This window comes from Sinohyriopsis cumingii, chromosome 17 (assembly GCF_028554795.1).
Source record: "Sinohyriopsis cumingii isolate HCF-2022 chromosome 17, ASM2855479v2, whole genome shotgun sequence".
Taxonomy (NCBI): domain Eukaryota; kingdom Metazoa; phylum Mollusca; class Bivalvia; order Unionida; family Unionidae; genus Sinohyriopsis; species Sinohyriopsis cumingii.
This window is the reverse complement of record NC_142977.1, coordinates 69,626,328-69,649,955: the sequence shown is the minus strand read 5'-3', so window position 1 is coordinate 69,649,955 and position 23,628 is coordinate 69,626,328. Positions and strand designations below refer to the sequence as shown.

Genomic DNA, 23,628 nt, shown 5'->3' with positions numbered 1-23,628 from the left:
CACATGCATAGTAACATACCAGACACTTGCATTGTAACACATCAAACACATTGTAAGACTGCTCCGGTGGCCTAGTGGTTAGAGTGTCCACCTCAGATGTGGGAGGTCGTGGGTTTGATCCCTGGCCAAGTCATTACCAAAGACTTACAAAAATGGTAATAACAGCTGCCTCACTTGGCGCTCAGCATCAATAGGTTAGTGTTAGGACTGGTCGGCCTGGTGTCAGGATAATGTGACTGGGTGGGACATCATGCTACATGTCTGCGGCATGATGCCCCAGTGGTAGACATCACTATAAACTACCACACTGCAGACATCGTAGCGATATGACTGAAAAATTGGTAAAGCTAAGTTAAAAATCAAGAATCACTTCATTTCACTTAAAACACATTGTAACATATCAGACACTATGTAACACATCAGACACTCACATTGTAGTATATCAGTCACATTGTAATACTTCAAATACTCACATAGTAACATATTAGACACATTGTTCCTATCACACACTTACATTGTAACACATCTGACACTAACACTAACATTCAGACAGTCACTTTGTAACATATCAGACACTAGCATTGTAACATATCAAACACATTGTAATACATCAGATATCCACTTTGTAACATATCATAAACTCACACTGTAACAAGTCAGACACTGACATTGGGCAAATTTCAAATTAGCGCAAAGGATACTGCATGCAGAAATTTGATCATCTCAGACACAGATGAATATAAAGTTCACTAATTCCCTTGCAGGCTTGGCAATGTAATTTTCCATCCTGAGAGACCAGAAGTGATAGGTGTATTGGACTGGGAATTGTCAACCATTGGTGACCCTTTGACTGACCTGGCCATTCTGTGCATGAGCCACCACGCTCCCCCTGGAACTACAAATTGGTCTTGTAAGATACTTTTAAAAGTTATTACTTGTTACATAACTTGGGTCTACCACAAATTCTATGGAATCATTTGTATTTCGTCAAGATCAGTCATCGAGGATGTCTGTGTTTGTGTGTGTGTGTGTGTGTGTGTGTGTGTGTGTGTGTGTGATGAACAATTGTTTCTCTGTGTCTGTAGATATGGCAGTTTTAGGTTAATTAATTTTATAATGCATGTAAAATACAAGTCACACAGGTCATTGGTTTTCATGACTCACTACTTCAGTAATGGGTATCATTTTTTTATAACTTGATTATCTTAGCAGTTATTCACTTTACTTTGATCACCATATTCCATATACCTTTGGAAGGTCATTATTTACTTGCCCCAAGAAAATCATGTCAAAAATCATTGTTAAAATAGAGGACATTTTTGGGTGTTTCTAACATTTCATACCTACAGTGTTTCTGTTACTTAAGATAGTTAGAGATTCTAATTTTCCTTCTGTCTTTGCTTCAGTTACATAAACTAACTTGTTTCTTGGATGAAGGCACTTCTTGTATTTTGTTCTATTAGCCTTTTGGAAAAGCCCAAAAAGTTATGTTATGACATTATTTAACAAAGTCTGGAATCTTTTTTCATTGTGTTGACATTATTGAATTGTAAATGGTTTTGAGAAAATAAGAGCTATAAAAAGCACATATATAACTGAGAACAATTCCTTTCATCTAATAATATGATGATTGACTAATATTTACATACCCTAGTTTTGGGGTGCAGGCAATCTATTGGCTGATTTAAAGGCATTTCTCTGCAGTTCAAGCTCAGAAAGTTTACCTCCCTTGATTTAGTTTGCCTTTTTATGTGTCACTATTTTAAAAAAATAGAATAGACCAATATGACAAGAAATGTTACTTAAAATTATTTATTTAACATTTTTTCTTAAAATGCTTGTTGCACAAATGACTTTGTAATAGTAAGATAAAAGTTGATGAAACTTGCCCAGGTAGGTATCATGGCAGATGGTGTGTGACATAACATAGTTATGTCCTTTGCCCAGGTAGGTATCATGGCTAGATGCTGTGTCACATAACATATTTATGTCCTTTGCCCAGGTATGTATCATGGCTAGATGCTGTGTCACATAACATGTTTATGTCCTTTGCCCAGGTAGTTATCATGGCTAGATGCTGTGTCACATAACACAGTTATGTCCTTTGCCCAGGTAGGTATCATGGCTAGATGCTGTATCACATAACACAGTTATGTCCTTTGCCCAGGTAGGTATCATGGTTAGATGCTGTGTCACATAACACAGTTATGTCCTTTGCCTATGTATGTATCATGGCTAGATGCTGTGTCACATAACATAATGTCCTTTGCCCATGTATGTATCATGGCTAGATGCTGTGTCACATAACATAATTATGTCCTTTGCCCAGGTAGGTATCATAGCTGGATGCTGTATCCCATAACACAGTTATGTCCTTTGCCCAGGTAGGTATCATGGCTGGATGCTGTGCACATAATATAGTTATGTCCTTTGCCATAACTTCATGGTCACAACAAGATAAAATGTAATTATGTAGCTATATAAATATCAAATTATTTCATAAATTATGTGGAAAATATGATTTGTTTTCCCAATGCAATGATCATGATGTCTATATTTCTTGAAATATTTAAATGATCATTTGTTACATGGCTTCAATTCAACATAAGTGAATGTAGGCTTGAATCTTTGGTGCTCAAGGATTGCTATGAAATGCCAGGAGAATCCCTTGATTGTATGCATTTATGATAGTTCCCATGCACTGTTAACTGTGAATCATGATGATTGCATGCTTAACTGAAAAGTCTCATGCCCCGAGAAACTTAATTCTTGCAGTTTTATTTGAAGTGTCCCCTGCATTGAGAATCATGGTGATTGCATGTTTGTATGAAAGGTCTCATGATCTGAGAAATTTGATGATTGTACACTTGTATAAAAAGTCTCAAAGCCTGAGAACATTGATTATTGTACACATGTATGAAAGTTCTCATGATCAGTAAGAACCTTGATTATCATATGCTTGTATGAAAGATCTTAAGCCAGATAATCTTGTATGAAACAAAATCAAGAATGTGTAATTCTTTTCTTGCATTCATTGGTGTGTACATGTATACATAAATGCAAAAAAAGCCTCCATCAATATCAAAAGAAATAAAACCCATGAAATGTTTTAGAACTCAGTCTTTTGATGTGCATTATATATTTTATTGATGTGCAGATTGGTTTTCAGAAAGGATATGGATCTATCCACACCCCTAAAGGTGGAGCTGGGGATAGTGGAAAAAAGAAAAACTTAAAAAATCCAGAAAAAACAGATTTTCTACCAATTTATAGGTTTTTATGTTATTAATAATGAGTATAGTATCAAAATTCTCATTCTCATCAGGTTCTTTTGTATAACAGCATTCAGGGGAGTAAACTTGCAAGAGCTAGGAATTCCAACAGAGCAGGAAATACTTGATGACTACTGCCATAGAATGAACATACCATCCATACACAACTGGGACTTCTATATTGTTTTTACTTTCTTCAAGTTTGCTGCAGTGATGCAAGGAATTTACAAAAGAGCAACTCTGGGTCAGTTTGAGATTTTCCATGTGCTTATTTTTTGACATTATTGGAACATAGGGTAAATACCAAGATGCCATATTTGCATTCAACTGGGATAGCAAACACAGATATGGTATTCAGTGAAGATGGACTATGCTGATTTGCATTCAACTGATGACTGTACACACTAGGCTGCATTCATCTGACTGTATGCACTAATATCCATTCAGCTGGCTGTACACACTAGTATGCATTCAACTGATTGTACATGCTAGTATGATTTCAGCTGACTGTACACATTAGTATGCATTCAGCTGACTGTACACAATAGTCTTCACTTTACTGACTCTACACACTAGTATGCAATCAACTGATTGTACATGCTAGCATGATTTCAGCTGACCGTAGACACTAGTCTGCACTTTGCTGACTGTACACACTAGTCTGCACTTGGCTGGCTGTACACACTAGTATGCATTAAACTAACTGTACATGCTAGTATGATTTCAGCTGACTACACACTAGTCTGCACTTTGCTGACTGTACACTCTAGTCTGCACTTGGCTGACTGTACACACTAGTCTGCAATCTTCTGACTGTACACACTAGTATGCATTCAACTGATAGTACATGCTAGTATGATTTCAGCTGACTGTACACACTAGTATGCATTCAGTTGACTGTACACTCTAGTCTGCACTCGGCTGACTGTACACTGGTATGCATTCAACTGATTGTACATGCTAGTATGATTTCAGTAGAATGTACACACTAGTATGCATTCAGATGACTGTACACACTAGTCTGCACTTGGCTGACTGTACACACTAGTATGCATTCAACTGATTGTACATGCTAATCTGTACTCAACTGATTATACACACTAGTCTGCATTCTCCTGACTGTACACACTAGTATGTGTTCAGCTAACTGTACACACTAGTGTTCATTTAGCTGAGTTGCAGTTAAAGAATCAAATGCCAATTAGCATTTTGAGTCATCTCCTGGATGCAAATCAACATTTATAGCCTCAGTTGTAGACCATTTTTATGTTTTATCCCAGTCAGACACCAAAAACATAAGTTTATATTTACTTATGTTATAATGTGAATTTATGCAATACAGTTAACTTTTTTTCAAGCCTGTTGTGATTGGTCATATCTTATGCCAATTGTATTTTTGTGAAACAACATATTTTTTTTATCTGATCAATTGTAAAATGTATGACCCTTGAATTATATTACATGTTAGAGACTAATTGTAGAAAATCTAAAATATCAGAAAGATATCTTCAGAGAAATAATGAAGTGAAATCATGAAAATAAATGCCTTAACATTAATATTCCTTACTTGTACTTTTCTACCTTTTATTGACACTGGCTGCTTTCTTTTTACTTTGTTTCTTACAAATAAAATATACTGTATGAAGAAACTGAAATTTTTAAGAACCATTTTTAAATTTGCAAGACAGCTTATTTTCATGTACATTTTCTTCTCTCTGTTATATACTGTGATAGAATTTGTAAAATTGCAAAATAATTATGCCAGTAAAATAACAGATTTAATGATTTATGAAATTTGGATGACAGTAAAAACAGTTATGATTTAAAGTACTTTTCATACTTTTTCTGTGTATTTATGTATAAATAAAATCTTTTCATCAGGTCAAGGAAAGTCTGAAGATTCAGAGAAAATTGGAGCCAATGCTGAGAAAATGGCAAATGCAGCTTGGGAAGTAGCTTCTAAAAGCAAACTCAATTTAAATACACAGCAGGAAAAAATGATAACATCAAAAATAAATAGACGGTCTGCTTTTTCTTCATCCACAAAAACAAAGTCTGTAACAAATATAGGTAGGGCATTCGTTGTAAATTTTAAATTCTCAGGAACATACAAGGTTTAATGATATAGAAAGAATAATATAGAAAGATAACTCTATTTTATAGACATTGTGTTATTACAGTCGAACTAAGAAAACTCAGAATGATGAAGGAAGAAATTTTGCTTCTGGTTTTTGGTAGTTTAAAGTTTTTGAGGATTGCCTTACACAAGTCTGAGCAAGTGAGGTAGATGGTGCTGAGTATTCAAATTAGTATGGCAGTGCTAAGCATTTGAGTGAGTCAAGTAGGGCTAAACATTCATGTCAGTCCAGTGCTGAGTGTTCAAGTCTCTGAAGTAGTGATGATAATTCCAGCCAGTCAAGTAGTGCTGAGTATTCCAGCCAGTCAACTACATACTGAGTATTCCAGCCAGTCAACTACATACTGAGTATTCCAGCCAGTCAAGTAGTGCTGAGTATTCAAATTAGTATGGCAGTGCTAAGCATTTGAGTGAGTCAAGTTGGGCTAAACATTCATGTCAGTCCAGTGCTGAGTGTTCAAGTCTCTGAAGTAGTGATGATAATTCCAGCCAGTCAAGTAGTGCTGAGTATTCCAGCCAGTCAACTACATACTGAGTATTCCAGCCAGTCAAGTAGTGCTGAGGATTCAAGTCAGTCAAATACATACTGAGTATTCCAGCCAGTCAACTACATACTGAGTATTCCAGCCAGTCAAGTAGTGCTGATGATTCCAGTCAGTCAAATACATACTGAGCATTCCATCCAGTCAACTACATACTGAATATTCCAGCCAGTCAGCTACATACTGAGTATTTCAGACAGTCATGTAGTGCTGAGGATTCCAGCCAGTCAAATGCATACTGAGTATTCCAGTCAGTCAAGTAGTACCGAGTATTCCAGCCAGTCAAATACATACTGAAGATTCCAGCCAGTCAAATATATACTGAAGATTCCAGCCAGTCAAATACATATTGAGTACTGCAGTTATTCAGGCTATGCTGGGTAATATTCAAGATACATACTGAGTGTTCCAGCTAGTCAAATACATACTGAGTATTCCAGCCAGTCAAATACATACTGAGTATTCCAGCCAGTCAAAATATCCTGAGTATTCCAGCCAGTCAAATACATACTGAATATTCCAGCCAGTCAAATACATACTGAGTAGTTCAGCCAGCCAAGTAGTGCTGATTATTCCAGCCAGTCAAATACATACTGAGTATTCCAGCCATTCAAGTAGTGCTGAGTATTCCAGCCAGTCAAATACATACTGAGTACTCCAGCCAGTCAAAACATAATGAGTATTCCAGCCAGTCAAATACATACTGAAGATTCCAGCCAGTCAAATATATACTGAAGATTCCAGCCAGTCAAATACATATTGAGTACTGCAGTTATTCAGGCTATGCTGGGTACTATTCAAGGCAGCCAAGTGGTGTTGAGTTTTAAGGTCAATCAAATGGTAATGAGTACCCATAGCAAACTGGTGCTGAGTATTGATGTGAGTCCAGTGTTGAAGAGTATTCATTTGAGTTAGCTAGTACTAAGTATTCATATCAGCTAAGTGGTGCTGAGTATTCATGTGAATTATGTGGTGCTGAATATTCATCTGATTCAGTTGGTGTTAAGTAGCCAAGTAGTCCTGCACTTTCATGTCAGTTAAGTAGCGTTGAGTATTTACGTCCTTCAAATTGTATGATGTATTCAAGTCTGCCATAGTGTGCTGACTATTCATGTCAGTCAGATAGTGTTGAGTATTCATGATGGACAAATGGTGCTGAGTATTCAAGTCAGCTAAGTGGTACTGAGTATTCGGTCATGTAGTGCTGACTATTCATGCTAAATAAATTGTACTGAGTATTCAATGCATCAAGTAATGCTGAATATTCATGTCAGTCAAATGGTACTGAATATTCAGCCATGTAGTGCAGACTATTCATATCATTAAAACTGTTCTGAGAATTCATGTCAGCTAAGTACAGCTGAGGATTCATGTCAGCTTAGTACAGCTGAGGATTCATGTCAGCTAAGTACAGTTGAGGATTCATGTCAGCTAAGTACAGCTGAGGATTCATGTCAGCTTAGTACAGCTGAGGATTCATGTCAGCTAAGTACAGTTGAGGATTCATGTCAGCTAAGTACTGCTGAGGATTCATGTCAGCTAAGTACTGCTGAGGATTCATGTCATCTAAGCTGCTGAGGATTCGTGTCAGCTAAGCTGCTGAGCATTTATGTCAGTCAAATTGTACTCATTCAGTCATATAGTGCTGACTTAAGTATTCAAGTCAGTCAGGTAGTGCAGATTATCCAAGCCAGTCAATTAGTACTAAGTATTTGAGTCATAGCAGAGCACATGATTTAGTTAAGTTGTGATGGGTATTAGTCTGATTAATATGTCCAGTTATAAAAGTTTTAATATTAAAGCAAAGGAGTTAATATATATATATATATATATATATATATATATATATATATATATATATATATATATATATATATATATATATATCCCATGAATGAAGCCTGAACATACATTTTCCAGAGGTTGCAATCTGTAGGAATTAAAATCTGGAAATTATTTTTGTCCTTACACCAAAATGATAACTCTTCTTGACTCAATCACACTAAAATGATAACTCTTCTTGACTCAATCACACTAAAATGATAACTCTTCTTGACTCAATCACACCAAATTGATAACTCTTCTTGACTCAGAATCATTTTAGCCATAACATATGATTATTAAAATCATTTGAATCTAATGTTACAGTACTGCATCAGGTATTTCAGTGTTACTGTTGAATCTAATCAGTGTTACTGTTGAATCTAATGTTACAGTATTGCATCCGATATTTCAGTGTTACTGTTGAATCTAATGTTACAGTATTGCATCCGATATTTCAGTGTTACTGTTGAATCTAATGTTGCAGTATTATTTCAGTGTTACTGTTGAATCTAATGTTACAGTATTATTTCAGTGTTACTGTTGAATCTAATTTTACAGTTTTGCATCTGATATTTCAGTCTTACTGTTGAATCTGATGTTACAGTATTGCATCAGATATTTCAGTCTTACTGCTGAATCTAATTTTACAGTATTGCATCAGGTATTTCAGTCTTACTGTTGAATCTAATGTTACAGTATTGCATCTGATATTTCAGTGTTACTGTTGAATCTAATATTGCAGTATTGCATCTGATATTTCAGTCTTACTGTTGAATCTAATGTTACAGTATTGCATCTGATATTTTAGTCTTACTGTTGAATCTAATGTTACAGTATTGCATCAGGTATTTCAGTCTTACTGTTGAATCTAATGTTACAGTTTTGCATCTGATATTTCAGTCTTACTGTTGAATCTAATGTTACAGTTTTGCATCAGATATTTCAGTCTTACTGTTGAATCTAATGTTAGAGTATTGCATCCGATATTTCAGTGTTACTGTTGAATCTAATGTTACAGTATTGCATCCAATATTTCAGTGTTACTGTTGAATCTAATGTTACAGTATTGCATCAGGTATTTCAGTCTTACTGCTGAATCTAATGTTACAGTATTGCATCCGGTATTTCAGTCTTACTGTTGAATCTAATTTTACAGTATTGCATCAAATATTTGTGTTACTGTCGAATCTAATGTTACAGTATTGCATCAGATATTTCAGTCTTACTGTTGAATCTAATGTACAGTATTGCATCTGGTATTTCAGTATTACTGTTGAATCTAATTTTACAGTATTGCATCAAATATTTTAGTGTTACTGTTGAATCTAATGTTACAGTATTGCATCAGATATTTCAGTCTTACTGTTGAATCTAATGTTAGAGTATTGCATCTGATATTTCAGTATTACTATTGAATCTAATTTTACAGTATTGCATCAAATATTTCATTCTTACTACTGAATCTAATTTTACAGTATTGCATCTGGTATTTCAGTCTTACTGTTTTACAGAGCTGTACGTCATCTTAGCCCAACTTAGTACAGTTATAATACTTGAAGTTATAATGTTGTTATGTGACACTGGAATATGCCCTCTACATTCTTTGGAGCACTGCAGACTAACATTTATTTAGTCTAAAAATGTTTGTTTCAAAATACCTTTTTTTAAAATAAATCTTTGAATTTTATTTTCAATTTATATCTGTATGTTTTCTTTTTTTTAAAAATTCCTTTTACTTTAGGAGAGATAGCAGTCAGTGTGGAAGCATTGCCATCCCGAGCCCGTGACCTTCATACCAAGGTCAAGGACTTTATTAGAACCTTTATTGTGCCATTGGAGACAGAGTTTATTAAGCACAGTTTATCTGAGAAGAAATGGCAAGAGTTTCCTCCTTTGAAAGAGCTACAGGTAATTAAAACACCATGTGTTGTAGAATGTTAGAATTAGTCTTCTAACTCAGCCCATAAATTAGAAACTAAACATGCAGTATGATGTTATTTAGTGTTGCTTGATTTGACTCTGTTCAGACTGGCTGTTTTATAGATATATCATTGGCCATCCCATTATGTTCTGTGTGCATCTACATGTAGAAAAGCTACTGATATGGGTTTTTAGGTTCTATTTTTGAAGATATCTTTGACTTGAAAGATGTAACATGAAATTGACACGTGAAGTTATCTTTGTAAGGAAAGAAGAAAAGGAAGAAAATAACCAACAAACAAACCAGATCAACTCCTTAAGGACATGGTATCAAATATGAGGTGGTGCTTAAGTTTGAAATACATAAAGCTAATACTGTATAGTGTAGTACAGTTGTGTTCATTTTTCCTTTCCTGATTTATATCTTTTTTATTTTCAAGCTGTCATTTATGTCATAACTTATTTTTTATATTTTATCTAGTTTCAGGTAAATGCAATTTGCTGTGTTTGTACAATATCAAACTTTATTCAAAGTAAAATGAAAAAGTCATTTAAGATAGTATATAATTGTTATTCTTCTGCAGTCATGAAGGAAGTGGCATAGCCATATGTCTTTTGATGACTTTGCACATTGTGAAGAAAACTTCACAGAATTTTGCACCTACTTGTACTTTCACTCCTGAGTTCCATTTTTACACAGAATAATACATTTCTTATGCTAATATTTTCTCTGGTGATATTTTCTTTTTAATCAAAAGATAAAACTCTGCAAGTGTTTTCATAATAATTTTCATGTCTGATTTACACTTTTTTTGAATTGAATGCATGACAAATAATATACTGGAAATAATAAACTCACCTTATTTAATTATATATTCATGTACATGACATTTTAGTTCCCCTCTTCTTTTATTTGACTATGGTGTAACTTTTGTATTTACTCATGTGTACATTTATATTTGGCTGTATAGTAGATTTACAGTTGACTCAGGTGTACCTTTATATTTGGCTGTATAGTAGATTTACATTTGACTCAGGGTACCTTTATATTTGGCTGTATAGTAGATTTACATTTGACTCAGGGTACCTTTATATTTGGCTGTATAGTAGATTTACATTTGACTCAGGGTACCTTTATATTTGGCTGTATAGTAGATTTACATTTGACTCAGGGTACCTTTATATTTGGCTGTATAGTAGATTTACATTTGACTCAGGTGTACCTTTATATTTGGCTGTATAGTAGATTTACATTTGACACAGGGTACCTTTATATTTGGCTGTATAGTAGATTTACATTTGACTCAGGTGTACCTTTGTTCTAAATATTTTCACCATTATTCATTGGGAGATCAACAGAATCATGTTGTGACAATAACTTGTTTTTGTTGTTTTACAAGATAATACAGCTTTAAAACATAATTTAGCAAATATAAAAGGCTGCAGTTCTGCACTGTACATTCTGAGATGGTATAGATCACATAGAATGTTGGCAATGTAGACTCTTGAGGAAAACAAGCATAATTTTTTCGTTAAGTTTCATTAATCACAACTCAAGAAGCTTTAGCCATGTGTTATATAACACTATTAACTGATCAGTTCAATTTACTCATAAAAGTTTCAAAAATTGTTTTTGTTTGTGAAAACATTCTGATTTACAGTAAATCATTAAAATTAATGGAACAACTATCCCTTTTGCAGATTTGTCTTCATTTTCACCTTTTAAAAGGATAAAGATAGAAATTGAAGACAAGTAGATTTCAGGTTTAACTTAAGTGCCTTTTTGTCAGTGTGGTATATAATTTAACTTCGATGCATATTGGTTAGCATGGTATTGATGATTTAACTACATGCCTATTGGTCTTGCACATAGGTAGAACAAATTTTTAATTTACCTATATTTTTATACCTATATTTTTTACAATGTTACGGGTTTAGGTTCAAATAAAGAGTAACACAGAAAGAGTAAAAACAGCAAGCTTTTTAAAATTTAACAAATAATTTATTTTCCTGGAAAAATTCTGTAAAAATGAAAAAAGGAGAAGAACTTACAGTTTCAGCAATCAAATCCAAAAATGATCTAAGAATAATCCACAAATTATTTTGAAAAAGTCCTAGTAACAAATGTTCTAATAATTTCAAGTTTAATCCTGATGTAAAATCCAAGATGGATGATGATAACATATGCTGTGGTCAATACTGTACTTATCTACAGTTCCTTCTTGTTGTTGTTGTTGTTGTTCTAGGGTTTAACGCCATTTTCAGCACAAGATAGGCCATATATGGCGGCCAGTATAACTGGTGGAGGAAGAACCCTGGAAAACCCAGGAAAGAACCACCGACCCACAAGAAGCTACTGGCAGGCTTTCCCACGTACCCACGCTAGCCGAGCCTTGGACTCGAACATACGCAGACAGAGGTGAGATGGCAGCGATCCAGAACGGTGAGCGCTTTAGACCACTCGGCCACTCGGGGCCCCACAGTTCCTTGTAGAAATACAAATAATGGCACTCTGGTGTTGGAAATCCAAATTTAATTTGTAAGCAATGTCTTTCCAAAATTTCGGTGTGAGCACTCCTTAAAATATTTCCAGAGAAAAAGGAATTAATCCTTTTGAAATCCAACTGTTCTGAAGAAAACTGTCGCTCAAAATCTGGCTACAACAAACTAACTTGACATCAGTGTAAAAAAAACTAAGATCTCTTTCTCTAAAACAAAGGTTATATTTTATTACAAGATGCAGTTTCGAAATTCCCCCAAGTTGCAAAATCAGAAGGGGGTCACGTGATCATGATTATATCACATACACAGAATATGGGCTTGATTAGACCAATAATTTTCTCTAAGAAAAAAAAAATAAAAAAGTTGTTTGCATTTCAAAGCCAAAGCCCCATCATGACCTTGACAACAACCAATCATTTTAAAATAAAAATAGAACTTTGTTTGCTAATTTTGAATCAAGGTCAGCATTTAGGCCAACACCTGGTGCTTATGAAAAGAATGATTCAAGTCAACCAATTTTCTGGAAAAATATCATCTCCAGTGAATAAATTTGCATTATAATAGCATATAATAGAATAAAAAAATTAAAACTGACAAACAATTGAATTAAAAAAAATATGAATAAATCAGATATACATAACAACAAGTATTATATCCTGCATTATTCCGTGCATTCGAATATGCATGTTATTAAAGAGATTAATTGAATTTTCAAGATATTTGTCACTGTATGTGATTATTGCAGAGATTGGACCAGAATCGTGTTTTTATGTCATCCAATATTTTATTTTGGAGGGAATTTGTGTTCAGTGACAGTCTAGAAATTATACTGTTTACCTCAAGATATTACATAATTTTCATCATGTAAAATTGAGGTTGTAAGTTTCAAAAATATTTGATATTGGAATTTCAAAAGTGTCCATAGCCATCATACTAGGTTACATCACAGCCATGTAAATTTCAAAATCATTTTCATTCTTTTCAATTTTCAGGAAAAAGCTAAGTCTGTAGGGTTATGGAATTTGTTTTTACCAAGAGAATCAGATCCAGAAGGAAAGTATGGTGCTGGCCTGACAAATGTTGAATATGCCTTCATCTGTGAAGAAATGGGTCGATATCCAATGTCACCCAGGGTATTTATCAAACTTTTCATCTTCTCACATTATCAAGCTTATATCTGGGACAACTTCTGCAATTATGACCTGGTTAAGTGTAGCATGGAGTATGCATTAACATCCACTTCGTAATTAGGATTTACTGTATTTGTTTTAAGTCCAAACATTTGGCTGGTTATATGAAAGTTTAAATGACCTAAACAAGTTTTGTTTATTTGTGTTAGGAATTGTTATCCCCTTCACTGTATCAACATCTTGCAAGAAAGAATGTTAGTCTTCAGGTATTTTTGTATATTAGGCTGCATATTTTTTCTTCAATATAAAAATGGAACACATGCCCCATTGTGCTTTTTTGTAGCATAAGTGTGTTTCAGTTACTGAAAATGGCAGTACAGTCCTTGTCATTGACATATGTTGTAAAGAATTTGTGGGATTTTTTGCGGCAGAGTAAAAGTCATGATGATTATCTGAATAATTTTTTTAACTATGGTTTGCACTTTAGATATTTTTGTGATCCTGTCAGATTCCCCAGTTTGCATGTTCTTTCATAGAATGACAGTATATATATATATATATATATATATATATATATATATATATATATATATATATATATATATATATATATATATATATATATTAGTATGTACACTGTATCAATGATATACCACGAGATGCATAAACTTTTCATTAAAAGGAAACAGGATTGCTGCTGAGTTTCCTTTTAATGAAAAATGTATACAAGTGGCATATCATTGATACATACAAATACATATATTTGCCCTTTGAACAGAGTTCAGATTTACTACAGGCAGCTGTGTATTGACAGAGTGAATTTCACATCGCTGTCGAGTGTGTCCACTACAAAATGTAGTTCTGTTCCTTTTGTGGCTATTCACAATCACCTTTGCTTATTGATAAGTTAATTGTTTTCCTTTTTTAGTTTCTATTTTTCTTCACATTGATTAAATCAATATAATACACACTTATGTTTTAAACATGAACAAGGGTTTTAATGAAGAAAGTAGAGCACTATAAACACATGGTTAGCTATGGCATTCACATGAACGCTCAGTCATCACATATCATTGCATGGAATTTAATGTGGAATATAAACTAAGCAAAATGACAAACCAACAAGAGGTAATTAAAATATTTTAATATATTTACAATTGCCCTAAGTCATTATTCTGCTTTAGTAACAGTATCACAGACCACAAGCTCTCTCTTTATCTCTCTGGTCTGTTTGACTTTAAAAACTCTCTCTCTCTCTCTCCCATCCTGTGGGTGGTTTGACTTAACTTTTACCATCATTCATTCATTCATATATCCAGAGATATCGTTGGACATCACAAGCGAAAATTCTCTATGCTTGTCTTTTCATAGGTTTTCATCTTTATGTTGCTACGCTGGTCGGGTGGTGGGGGGTGTTCGTATGTAATTAATAATTTTTTGGAACATTATAATCGGTTTCAAAAACAACAACAAAACATTAAATACATCACAGTATGTGTACTACGTAACCAAGAAATTTACCATATAATGTTGACAGAGTTGGCAACTTTAAACACTATAGATAAATCACAAGAAAATCAATGCACACATACTGTTACAACAAAACGTATTCTTATTGGTTACACGGTGTAAGTTTAATTTCATGTTTTTCATCCACCACAAAAAAAATTTCTTTCACTCCAGATTTCTGGGTAGTTTTTTTTTATACGTTATCTATGAAAACGGAGGGAAGAACAGAAAGCAGATAGGATTGCGATGAAATTGTGTACCCCATCCAATTTATTTAGAAAACCAGGATTATTACCACGTTTTTATTGTTTTTTTCATGTCACTAATGATTAATGTGTGGAAATTCATCATTGATCTAGAATCAGTAGCACACTAGCACATGGTTGAGAGAGAATGTTTTATATGAATATTATTGCAACATGGGCAGATCACAATTTGATATACTAATAGTATTGGTATATCAATATGCTTTATACCATTATGCCATCACTTTAAATGCCATGTTATTTTTAATGTATGTGGTATATATATATATATATATATATATATATATATATATATATATATAGTATGACCCCACTATGACACAGTAGTTGGGAGCCATATATAGAACCCAACCATGTTATAGACTAAACTGTGTTATGAGCAGCCAGGTCATTTAGCTGAAGAAAATGATGCATGTACCCAAACAATTGGCAGGGGGGTAGGTAATTAATGCGGGCAGTAAAATATGTGCTTCATTGGCACAGTTACCATCTTAAATTGATGCATATTAAATGAGAAATACACCTGTATTAAAAACAGAGAAGGCATATATAATATTTTACTTTATTTATAGAACTATGGATTGGTACATATCCATGTATACTGTTTATATATACATGTCTAATGTATAGCAAGAATAGAGTATCAGCACTGTGTACTTACTGGCAAATCTCAACACATTCATTGAATGCAAAATACAAGCAATTCCATCGAAAATATGCACACACACACAGACTTAAAATATTCAATAATTTTGTCACATGTCATATAGGTCTGAATTTAGTGAAAAAGCATAACATCAGAAATTTAACAAAGGGTCAACAGATGAAAGAGACACAGTTGTTCTGGTCTGATGACAGGGATTACTACTGACAGTGTGAGTGCCCTGAAGGATTTAATTCTGAGTGAAAAGAAGAGGAATTTTATTTACCATCCACATACAAATGTCGGCCAGTGTAAATATATTAATCACTAGCAAGCGGCTGAAAATCCGACGCAATATAGATTATGAGAAAATATCTTGTCCAGTTGATCTCCACTACCAGAAATTTCAACAACAAAAAAGCAGATATCTCACAACATACAATACTCATGCTAGATGTCAACATAAGCGGATTATGATATAACAATGCACTGTTAGAGGGGCCCCGAGTGGCCAAGTGGTCTAAATTGCTCTCCATTACGGATTACTGCCATCTCATCTCTGTCTGCATGGGTTCGAGTCTCGGATTCGGCCAATATGGGTATGTGAGAAAGCTTGCCAGTAGCTTCTCGCTGGTTGATGGTTCTTTCTGGGGTTTTGCAGGGTTCTTCCTCCACCATTAATACTGGCCACCATGTATAGCCTATCATGTGCTGAAAAATGGCGTTAAACCCTACAACAACAATAAAAAACAATGCACTGTTAAGATGGCTTGTCAATATGGACAAAGAATTTGTTTACGTAACAATAGATAAATTTCAGTGCATTTTATATTATGTTTGCAGCTACCTTTCATAGGGCCTCTGAATTTCTCCACTCCAAACCAATGGTTATATATACAAGTTTAAACAGCCAACAATGTCACCAATAATAAAAAAAGTGCCAGATGGTTTATTTGGCTACCAATAAGGAAAAAACAATCGCAGGTGGTGACATTGGTGAAGACCTATGCAATCCCAGTATATATAAACGTTTTATACATTATTTTTTATACTTTAAACAAGAAAAACTTTTTCGTGTACAAGAAAATTTCAGGAGCCATGTCACAATCATCTTGTATTATTCATATGTGATCTCTTCCCCAAAATGATAATAAACTTTTTGCGATTTTTTTTAAGAAAGAATTTTTCTGTGTACAAGAAAAATACATGAATATAAAATTTCAGAAGCCACACGATGACTGTGTTATATCTGAATTCATGTTTTAATGGAGTGTGTTATAGCAGGGTCACACTATATTATATATATATATATATATATATATATATATAGAGAGAGAGAGAGAGAGAGAGTGTGAGAGAGAGAGATACGCTTGCAAAATAAGTGCTTGTGCCTGTCATGTTATATCACCCTCTTTTATTTTGTCATAATACATAAAATTTCTCATTAGTGGGATTTATGTTTTTGCTTGTAATTTGTTTTAAATTTGGAAAATTATTTGGTAAAAGTTACAGCTTCATAGCCATTTGCAAACAGTCGCAAATGTTTATGTAACATAATTAAGAATGTTATATTTACATTTACACAAAGTTTCCCAAAAGAGTTTTTGTAATAGATCTATCTATCTATCTATGTATCTATCTATCTATCTATCTATCAGAATACTATTTATACTTTGTTTAACCTGCATTTAGGTGTTCAATTGTGCAGCCCCTGATACAGGAAACATGGAGACTTTAGTGAGGTTTGGGACAGAACAGCAGAAGAAAGAGTGGTTACACCCCTTGTTGGAGGGCAAGATAAGGTCATGCTTTGGAATGACAGAGCCTAATGTAGGTCCCATATACTGGAATGACAGCCTAATGTAGGTCCCATATACTGAAATGACAGAGCCTAATGTAGGTCCCATATACTGGAATGACAGAGCCTAATGTAGGTCCCATATGCTGAGTATCTCAAAATAGTTGTTCATTAAAAAGTAAATCTTTTCACTGAGTTGAATGGCATTGTTATGATACAAGTTGAATAATATTATTATAAAATTAGTTGAATAATAGTATATGTCATGTGTTGCATACTTCAGGTTGCAGTTGGCATTATTCATGAAGATGTGCACATGCACATCTAATATTTATATATTTGAGATTTGAAAATTGTTCATATCTCATATTTCTCACCTGATCAGCAACATCTACTAGTCTCATAAAATTTGGCACATTTTTTTAATTAACACATTAACCCCTGGAGGTTTTTGCCATTTTTGCCTGAAAATAGAGTAGGAAACACATTTTGAAAGCTATTTCTGAATAGACTCGAAAACACCAAATCCCTGGTCATCTTTCAATAACATACTGCCTAGTTGTGTTAGAAACATCGTTTTTCGTTGGCTATTTGACTCACGCATCAGCAGAAGGGTAAAAGTTGGAATTGTTTTGTTTTTTTTGCTAAACGGAACCATTATTTTCATATGGAGACCACTCTTTATTCCAAATGCCCATCTTGTCCTACTTTTTGCTAAGGCTCATCTGTCTGTTTGCAGTTCATACCGGTTTGTCTTAGATGTGAGACCAAAAAGTCTAAAATCTGGACACAAAATTGGATTCCGACTACATGCAAATTTTGCGTAAAAAAAAGACAGGTCCAAAAAATGAGTTTTTGCTATCTGTATTTTGTAGTGCAACTAGATATTGCATATTATTTGGTATCATTGTAGAGCTACATCTGTCTACCTTTCTATAATACCATCCACTTTAGTGTATCATGCATGACCATGACGCTACAGAGCTTGGCAGTAGGCTACTACCTCCTGCCCCGTAAAGTCATCGCTGGGGTTTAATGTGTTAAGAAAACATTTTTTCCAGTGACACTCACATTACAGTTTTACAAACGTCTTAAGCTGGCACCTGTTCTCTCCACCCTTGTCCACATTTTATCATAGGAGAAACATTGTATGTGTTCTGGCTCAAGAAAAGTAACCATTTAGAGGTGGGGTATGGATAATGGTTTAAGGAAATTTCACTGTCTTTAAGTGAAGAATTGATTACTAATGCTTTTTAAACTGAGAAGAAATTAAATTTTAACTGATCTACTATACTTTTGTATGTGTTTAATTTTTCAGAATATCACTTATAGAAATGTGTTTTATGTCAGATATGGAGGATTATGTTTATGCCTATTCTTAACTCATTTTTAAAAATTATATTGCTTAATTTACAAAATATACAAACAACTGCTGCCGTAAATGGCACTCAGCAGTAAGAGGTTAGTGTTAGAACTGGTCAGCCTGGTGTCAGGATAATGTGACTGGGTGGGACATGATGCTACTTGACTGCAGCATGATGCCCCAGTCCTAGATATCACTACAAACTGTCACACTACAGTTCAAGCTATTTTAAAAGTTTAAATCACACACACACATGCTTTATATGTGTATGGACAAAGATGTAGAAACAGCGATACTTATAGAATTCTTAAGCTAAATCAATGTAATTAATGCAATTAATGATTGTGCATAATCTAACTCTTTACTAAATATTGTGCTTAATTTAGGAATTCATTTGTTGTAAATTATACAGTATAAGTCAGGACATGATTTGCAAATTTAACATTGTTCTATGAAAAGCATGAAAAATATATTTATTAACAATTTTCTGCCTATTTGACCTTTAAATTCTGAATCATCATAGGTTCTTACAGTCCTATTAGAACCTGTAACATGCCTAAATATAGATTCCTACAGTCCTATTAGAACCTGTAACATAACTAAATATAGATTCCTACAGTCCTATTAGAACCTGTAACATGCCTAAATATAGATTCCTACAGTCCTATTAGACCCTGTAACATAACTAAATATAGATTCCTACAGTCCTATTAGAACCTGTAACATGCCTAAATATAGATTCCTATAGTCTTATTAGGACACGTTATCTCAAGCCTGAGTAAAAATTGCTTTAATCATGTTAGAACATGTCTCGTGCCTGAATACAGTATCTATAGTCTTATCAGAACATGTATCATGCCTGGGTAAAAGTTTCTATAGTGTTATATGAACATGTTTCATGCTTGAATAGAAGTCCATCTGTAGTCTTGTAAGAACATGTCTCATGCCTGAATACAAGTTTTTTATAGTCTTATGTCTAATGCCCTGAATATAAACATCTTTTATGTAGTGGATTCAAAATATAATTGAATTATGTGCATGTTAATCATTTTAATTCTCAAATTTGATTGGACATTCCTCCAAGTCTTTCACTGTAATTTTTATGTCATAGTTCACCAAGGCATTTCTTTAGACATAATTCCCCTTTAATTGGTTTGGATGATTTCAAATACTTTGTAATCATTAATTTTCTGAACATTGGCATTTTCAGATAATAAAATAAAATTGAAAATAAGATTATGATTTTTCTTATAATATAGGTAGCCTCTTCAGATGCCACTAATATTCAGTCCACCATAGTCCATGATGGAGACTATTATATTATCAATGGACACAAGTGGTGGACATCAGGTATTTGTTGGTGACCTTTCACAAACCATATATTTTTCAGGGACATACAGTACTGATGGAAAATCAACACCAGCTTCATAAACAGCTGATAAATTCACTGATTAGCTCATTCTTTAGGCTGAAAAGAAAACAATAATTTTTTCAACCAATACTTATTTTTATCTGCTAAGAGTTTATACTGTGTAGCTTTCACAAGATTTTTAAAAAAGTTTTGTAAATTCAGAGCCAGAAGAAATGTGTAGTACATTTTGATTCCATGAAATACTAGGTGATTTATAGATAAAGCAATATAATGACACCCTGCTGGAAAAACTTATAATCATAGATATCATTCATTTGGTTGCATTTTATTACTGATACTTAATTTATCTCACTTTATCAAAGTTCCTGACTGTTCAGAACCAGATTATGTTGTTGTTATCATCATTAGATACCTTATTTATTGTACTATTGATAACACAGTATAAGGTGCCCTCACTTAGGTGCAAGTCAAGTTCTTGAACTCCAAGAATATCATAACAAAGAAGGATAAATGCACATGCAAGAAACAGTGCTTATTAGCCATTGCTAACTCCAAACAATACCATGAGACATGGTCTCATACTCCTAATACTTTCAATGCAGAGAACCTAGCTCAATCTGAGTTGCACAAGACTTGATGTTCTGTAACTAAGATTATATCAAAGCTGTAGGTGGGTGGGGTAATGACACTTTTAATGCAATATTGGCTATGTTATAGAGAAAAATTGGTTTTAAATGTTTTTCCAGTGACACAATTAAGCAGCCAACCTGGTGGGTATTTGTAGGTGGTTGGGTATTTAGCCTGTTATCCTTTGACTACAAGTTCTACACTCAGACAACTGAGCTAGCCTAAATTTCTATGAAGGTTAGATTATATCTGTTTAATTCAGGTTTTTCTACATAAGAATGAATATCAGATTTTAAGATTATGGCCTCGGTATTGAGCTTGGCCTCGGTATTGAGCTTGGCCTCGGTATTGAGCTTAGCCTTGGTATTGAGTTTGGCATCGGTATTCAGCTTGGCCTTGGTATTGAGTTTGGCATCGGTATTGAGCTTGGCCTCGGTATTGAGCTTGGCCTCAGTATTGAGCTTAGCCTTGGTATTGAGTTTGGCATCGGTATTGAGCTTGGCCTTGGTATTGAGTTTGACATCGGTATTGAGCTTGGCCTTGGTATTGAGTTTGACATTGGTATTGAGTTTGGCCTTGGTATTGAGCTTGGCCTCAGTATTGAGCTTGGCCTCGGTATTGAGTTTTGTAATAAAGATATTATGAAAGTAAATTATTCTCAATAATAGTATGTAAATCATTCTCATTGTATTGTTTAATATTATGTATAAAGTACCTTAATATAACATGGTTTACTTGTCTCCCATGAACAGTGTCACAGTATGATAGTACTTGTAAGGTAGCAAGGGTTACTCAGATACGATATATACTTGCTTATAAGGCAAGTCCAACTGCAGACTGCACAGACCCAGATCTGCTGTTGTATAATGTGCAGTTAGTTAGGAATAATCTTTAGAACTTAGCCATAGTCTGCAGGAACATCATAATATGACAGATCAGGATCGATGTTGTTTGCAATTTGACTAGACTTATTAGCAAGTACATATGGCATGTTAATTACTATGCCAAGCCACCAGGCAGGATTATATTGGCAGACAACTTTGGCTATTCTCATATTGTCATTTAAAATCACTTCATAAGAATTTATTGATTAAACATGGTTGTTGCTGTTCAGACATGAACAGTCAAGAAAAAATTTGAGTCCCTGCTATTACCATCAGTTTCAGAGTCCTCTCTTATGTTCTTGCTGACTTATGAACATTTCAGATATGGGTGATCTCAAAACAGCAACATGCATAATGGGAGAATTTTATATTATTCCTGATGATGCCAAAAGCCTGTATATCTGGATTACTGACATTTTAATGAATTTGAGAGTTGTGGTTTACTTCAGAAATACATGTAAAATCAGTCATACCTTTATCATCTTTTAAAAAATCAAGTTATGGTTACTAAAGAAAGCCTCAGAACCTGACTGGGGCTCCATACTGGATATCCTATCTTAAGATAGGCCCTCTGGTGCTTGATCTATCCAGACTGGATATCCCTGTCTTCAGATAGGCACTTAAATTGGTACTTTAGCTATCCAGACTGGCACACCTGACCTGTTCCTACAACATATTCCACTAAGTCTTGTTCTGTCAGGATCTCATGTGGTTTCATGAGATGGTTTGGTACATGTTTCATTATCAGGCAATGAAAATGACCATGTTTAGTGAAATGTGACATGAAAATGACATTATTTAGTGAAATGTGGCATAAAAATTACATTATTTAGTGAAATGTGACATGAAAATGACATTATTTAGTAAACTGTGGCATGAAAATGACATTATTTAATGACATGTGGCATCATTTAATGATCACAGTGACACCTCTGTCGCTGTGGGTTCAAGTCTCGGGGCTCGGCCAATGTGGGTATGTGAGAAATCTTGCCAGTAGCTTCTTGTGGGACTGTGGTTCTTCCTGGGGTTTTCTCTGATTCTTCCTCCACCATTTATACTGCCCGCCATGTATAGCCTATCTTGTGCTGAAAAATGGCATTAAACTCAGCCTTATTCTGGTACTAAGAGAAAAACTCGGTTTTTAAGAGTCCCTTGTCTGGCAAAGATCTCAATTAGCCAAGACAAATTCTAGTTGAATGGAACTAATCCACCCACACACCCCTGCGTTTTGAAGACACATTCTTGTGCTTCCATCATCCACTATATCGTGCAAAATGACCACCTGAGATTGAAAGTCAAACTCTGGACAAGTATGGCAGGTCATTCTTTGTCTGATCTCGCTATCATACATGCCAACCATTATGCTTTTGGCACAATCATTACACTTTCTTTTACCAAATTATGTTTTATGCTAGATTCTGTATGGATTATGCTTTTTTGCAAAAATAAAATAAAAATAAAGCAATAAGAATAACATAAGAGTACTTTCCTGATTTGCTGTTTATAGCAACTGTATGAATGGCCCATTTCCAAGAAAACAGGTTTCTTCAAATGTGAACAGATTCGTCTTATTTATAAGCTAGTTGGTTTGTGATCCAGTCTATACTTTTAAAGAAAATGGCACCAGATGGTAAGTGTGAGTGGTGGATGTTTTATGACAGAAATGTTAGAGCAGATGGATCCTTTCAAACTTCAAAACATGTCAGATCAGAAAAAATGGGTAATCGACAATGCTTTACGAACTTTAAAGAAGAATATGAGAGTAATGTAATAAAATGCTCTGAACACCTGGCCATGAACATTTAGGAATTCCAGTTCATGATCATTCAGTGAAAGTTA

The 23,628-nt window shown here is 34.2% G+C and overlaps 1 protein-coding gene across 3 annotated transcripts in view; it reads left to right on the top strand.

Moving 5' to 3' along the window:
* Window positions 1-23,628, top strand: part of LOC149779188 (acyl-CoA dehydrogenase family member 10-like) — an 89,801-nt gene that overhangs the window by 42,151 nt on the left and 24,022 nt on the right. For all 3 annotated transcript variants that reach the window (XM_089939759.1, XM_089939758.1, XM_089939760.1), the window contains exons 11-17: window positions 765-910; window positions 3,343-3,516; window positions 5,154-5,342; window positions 9,517-9,683; window positions 13,190-13,330; window positions 17,438-17,579; window positions 20,170-20,256. In XM_089939759.1, the coding sequence (XP_089795885.1) occupies window positions 765-910; window positions 3,343-3,516; window positions 5,154-5,342; window positions 9,517-9,683; window positions 13,190-13,330; window positions 17,438-17,579; window positions 20,170-20,256 (1,046 nt within the window). The remainder of the gene's footprint in view (window positions 1-764; window positions 911-3,342; window positions 3,517-5,153; window positions 5,343-9,516; window positions 9,684-13,189; window positions 13,331-17,437; window positions 17,580-20,169; window positions 20,257-23,628) is intronic.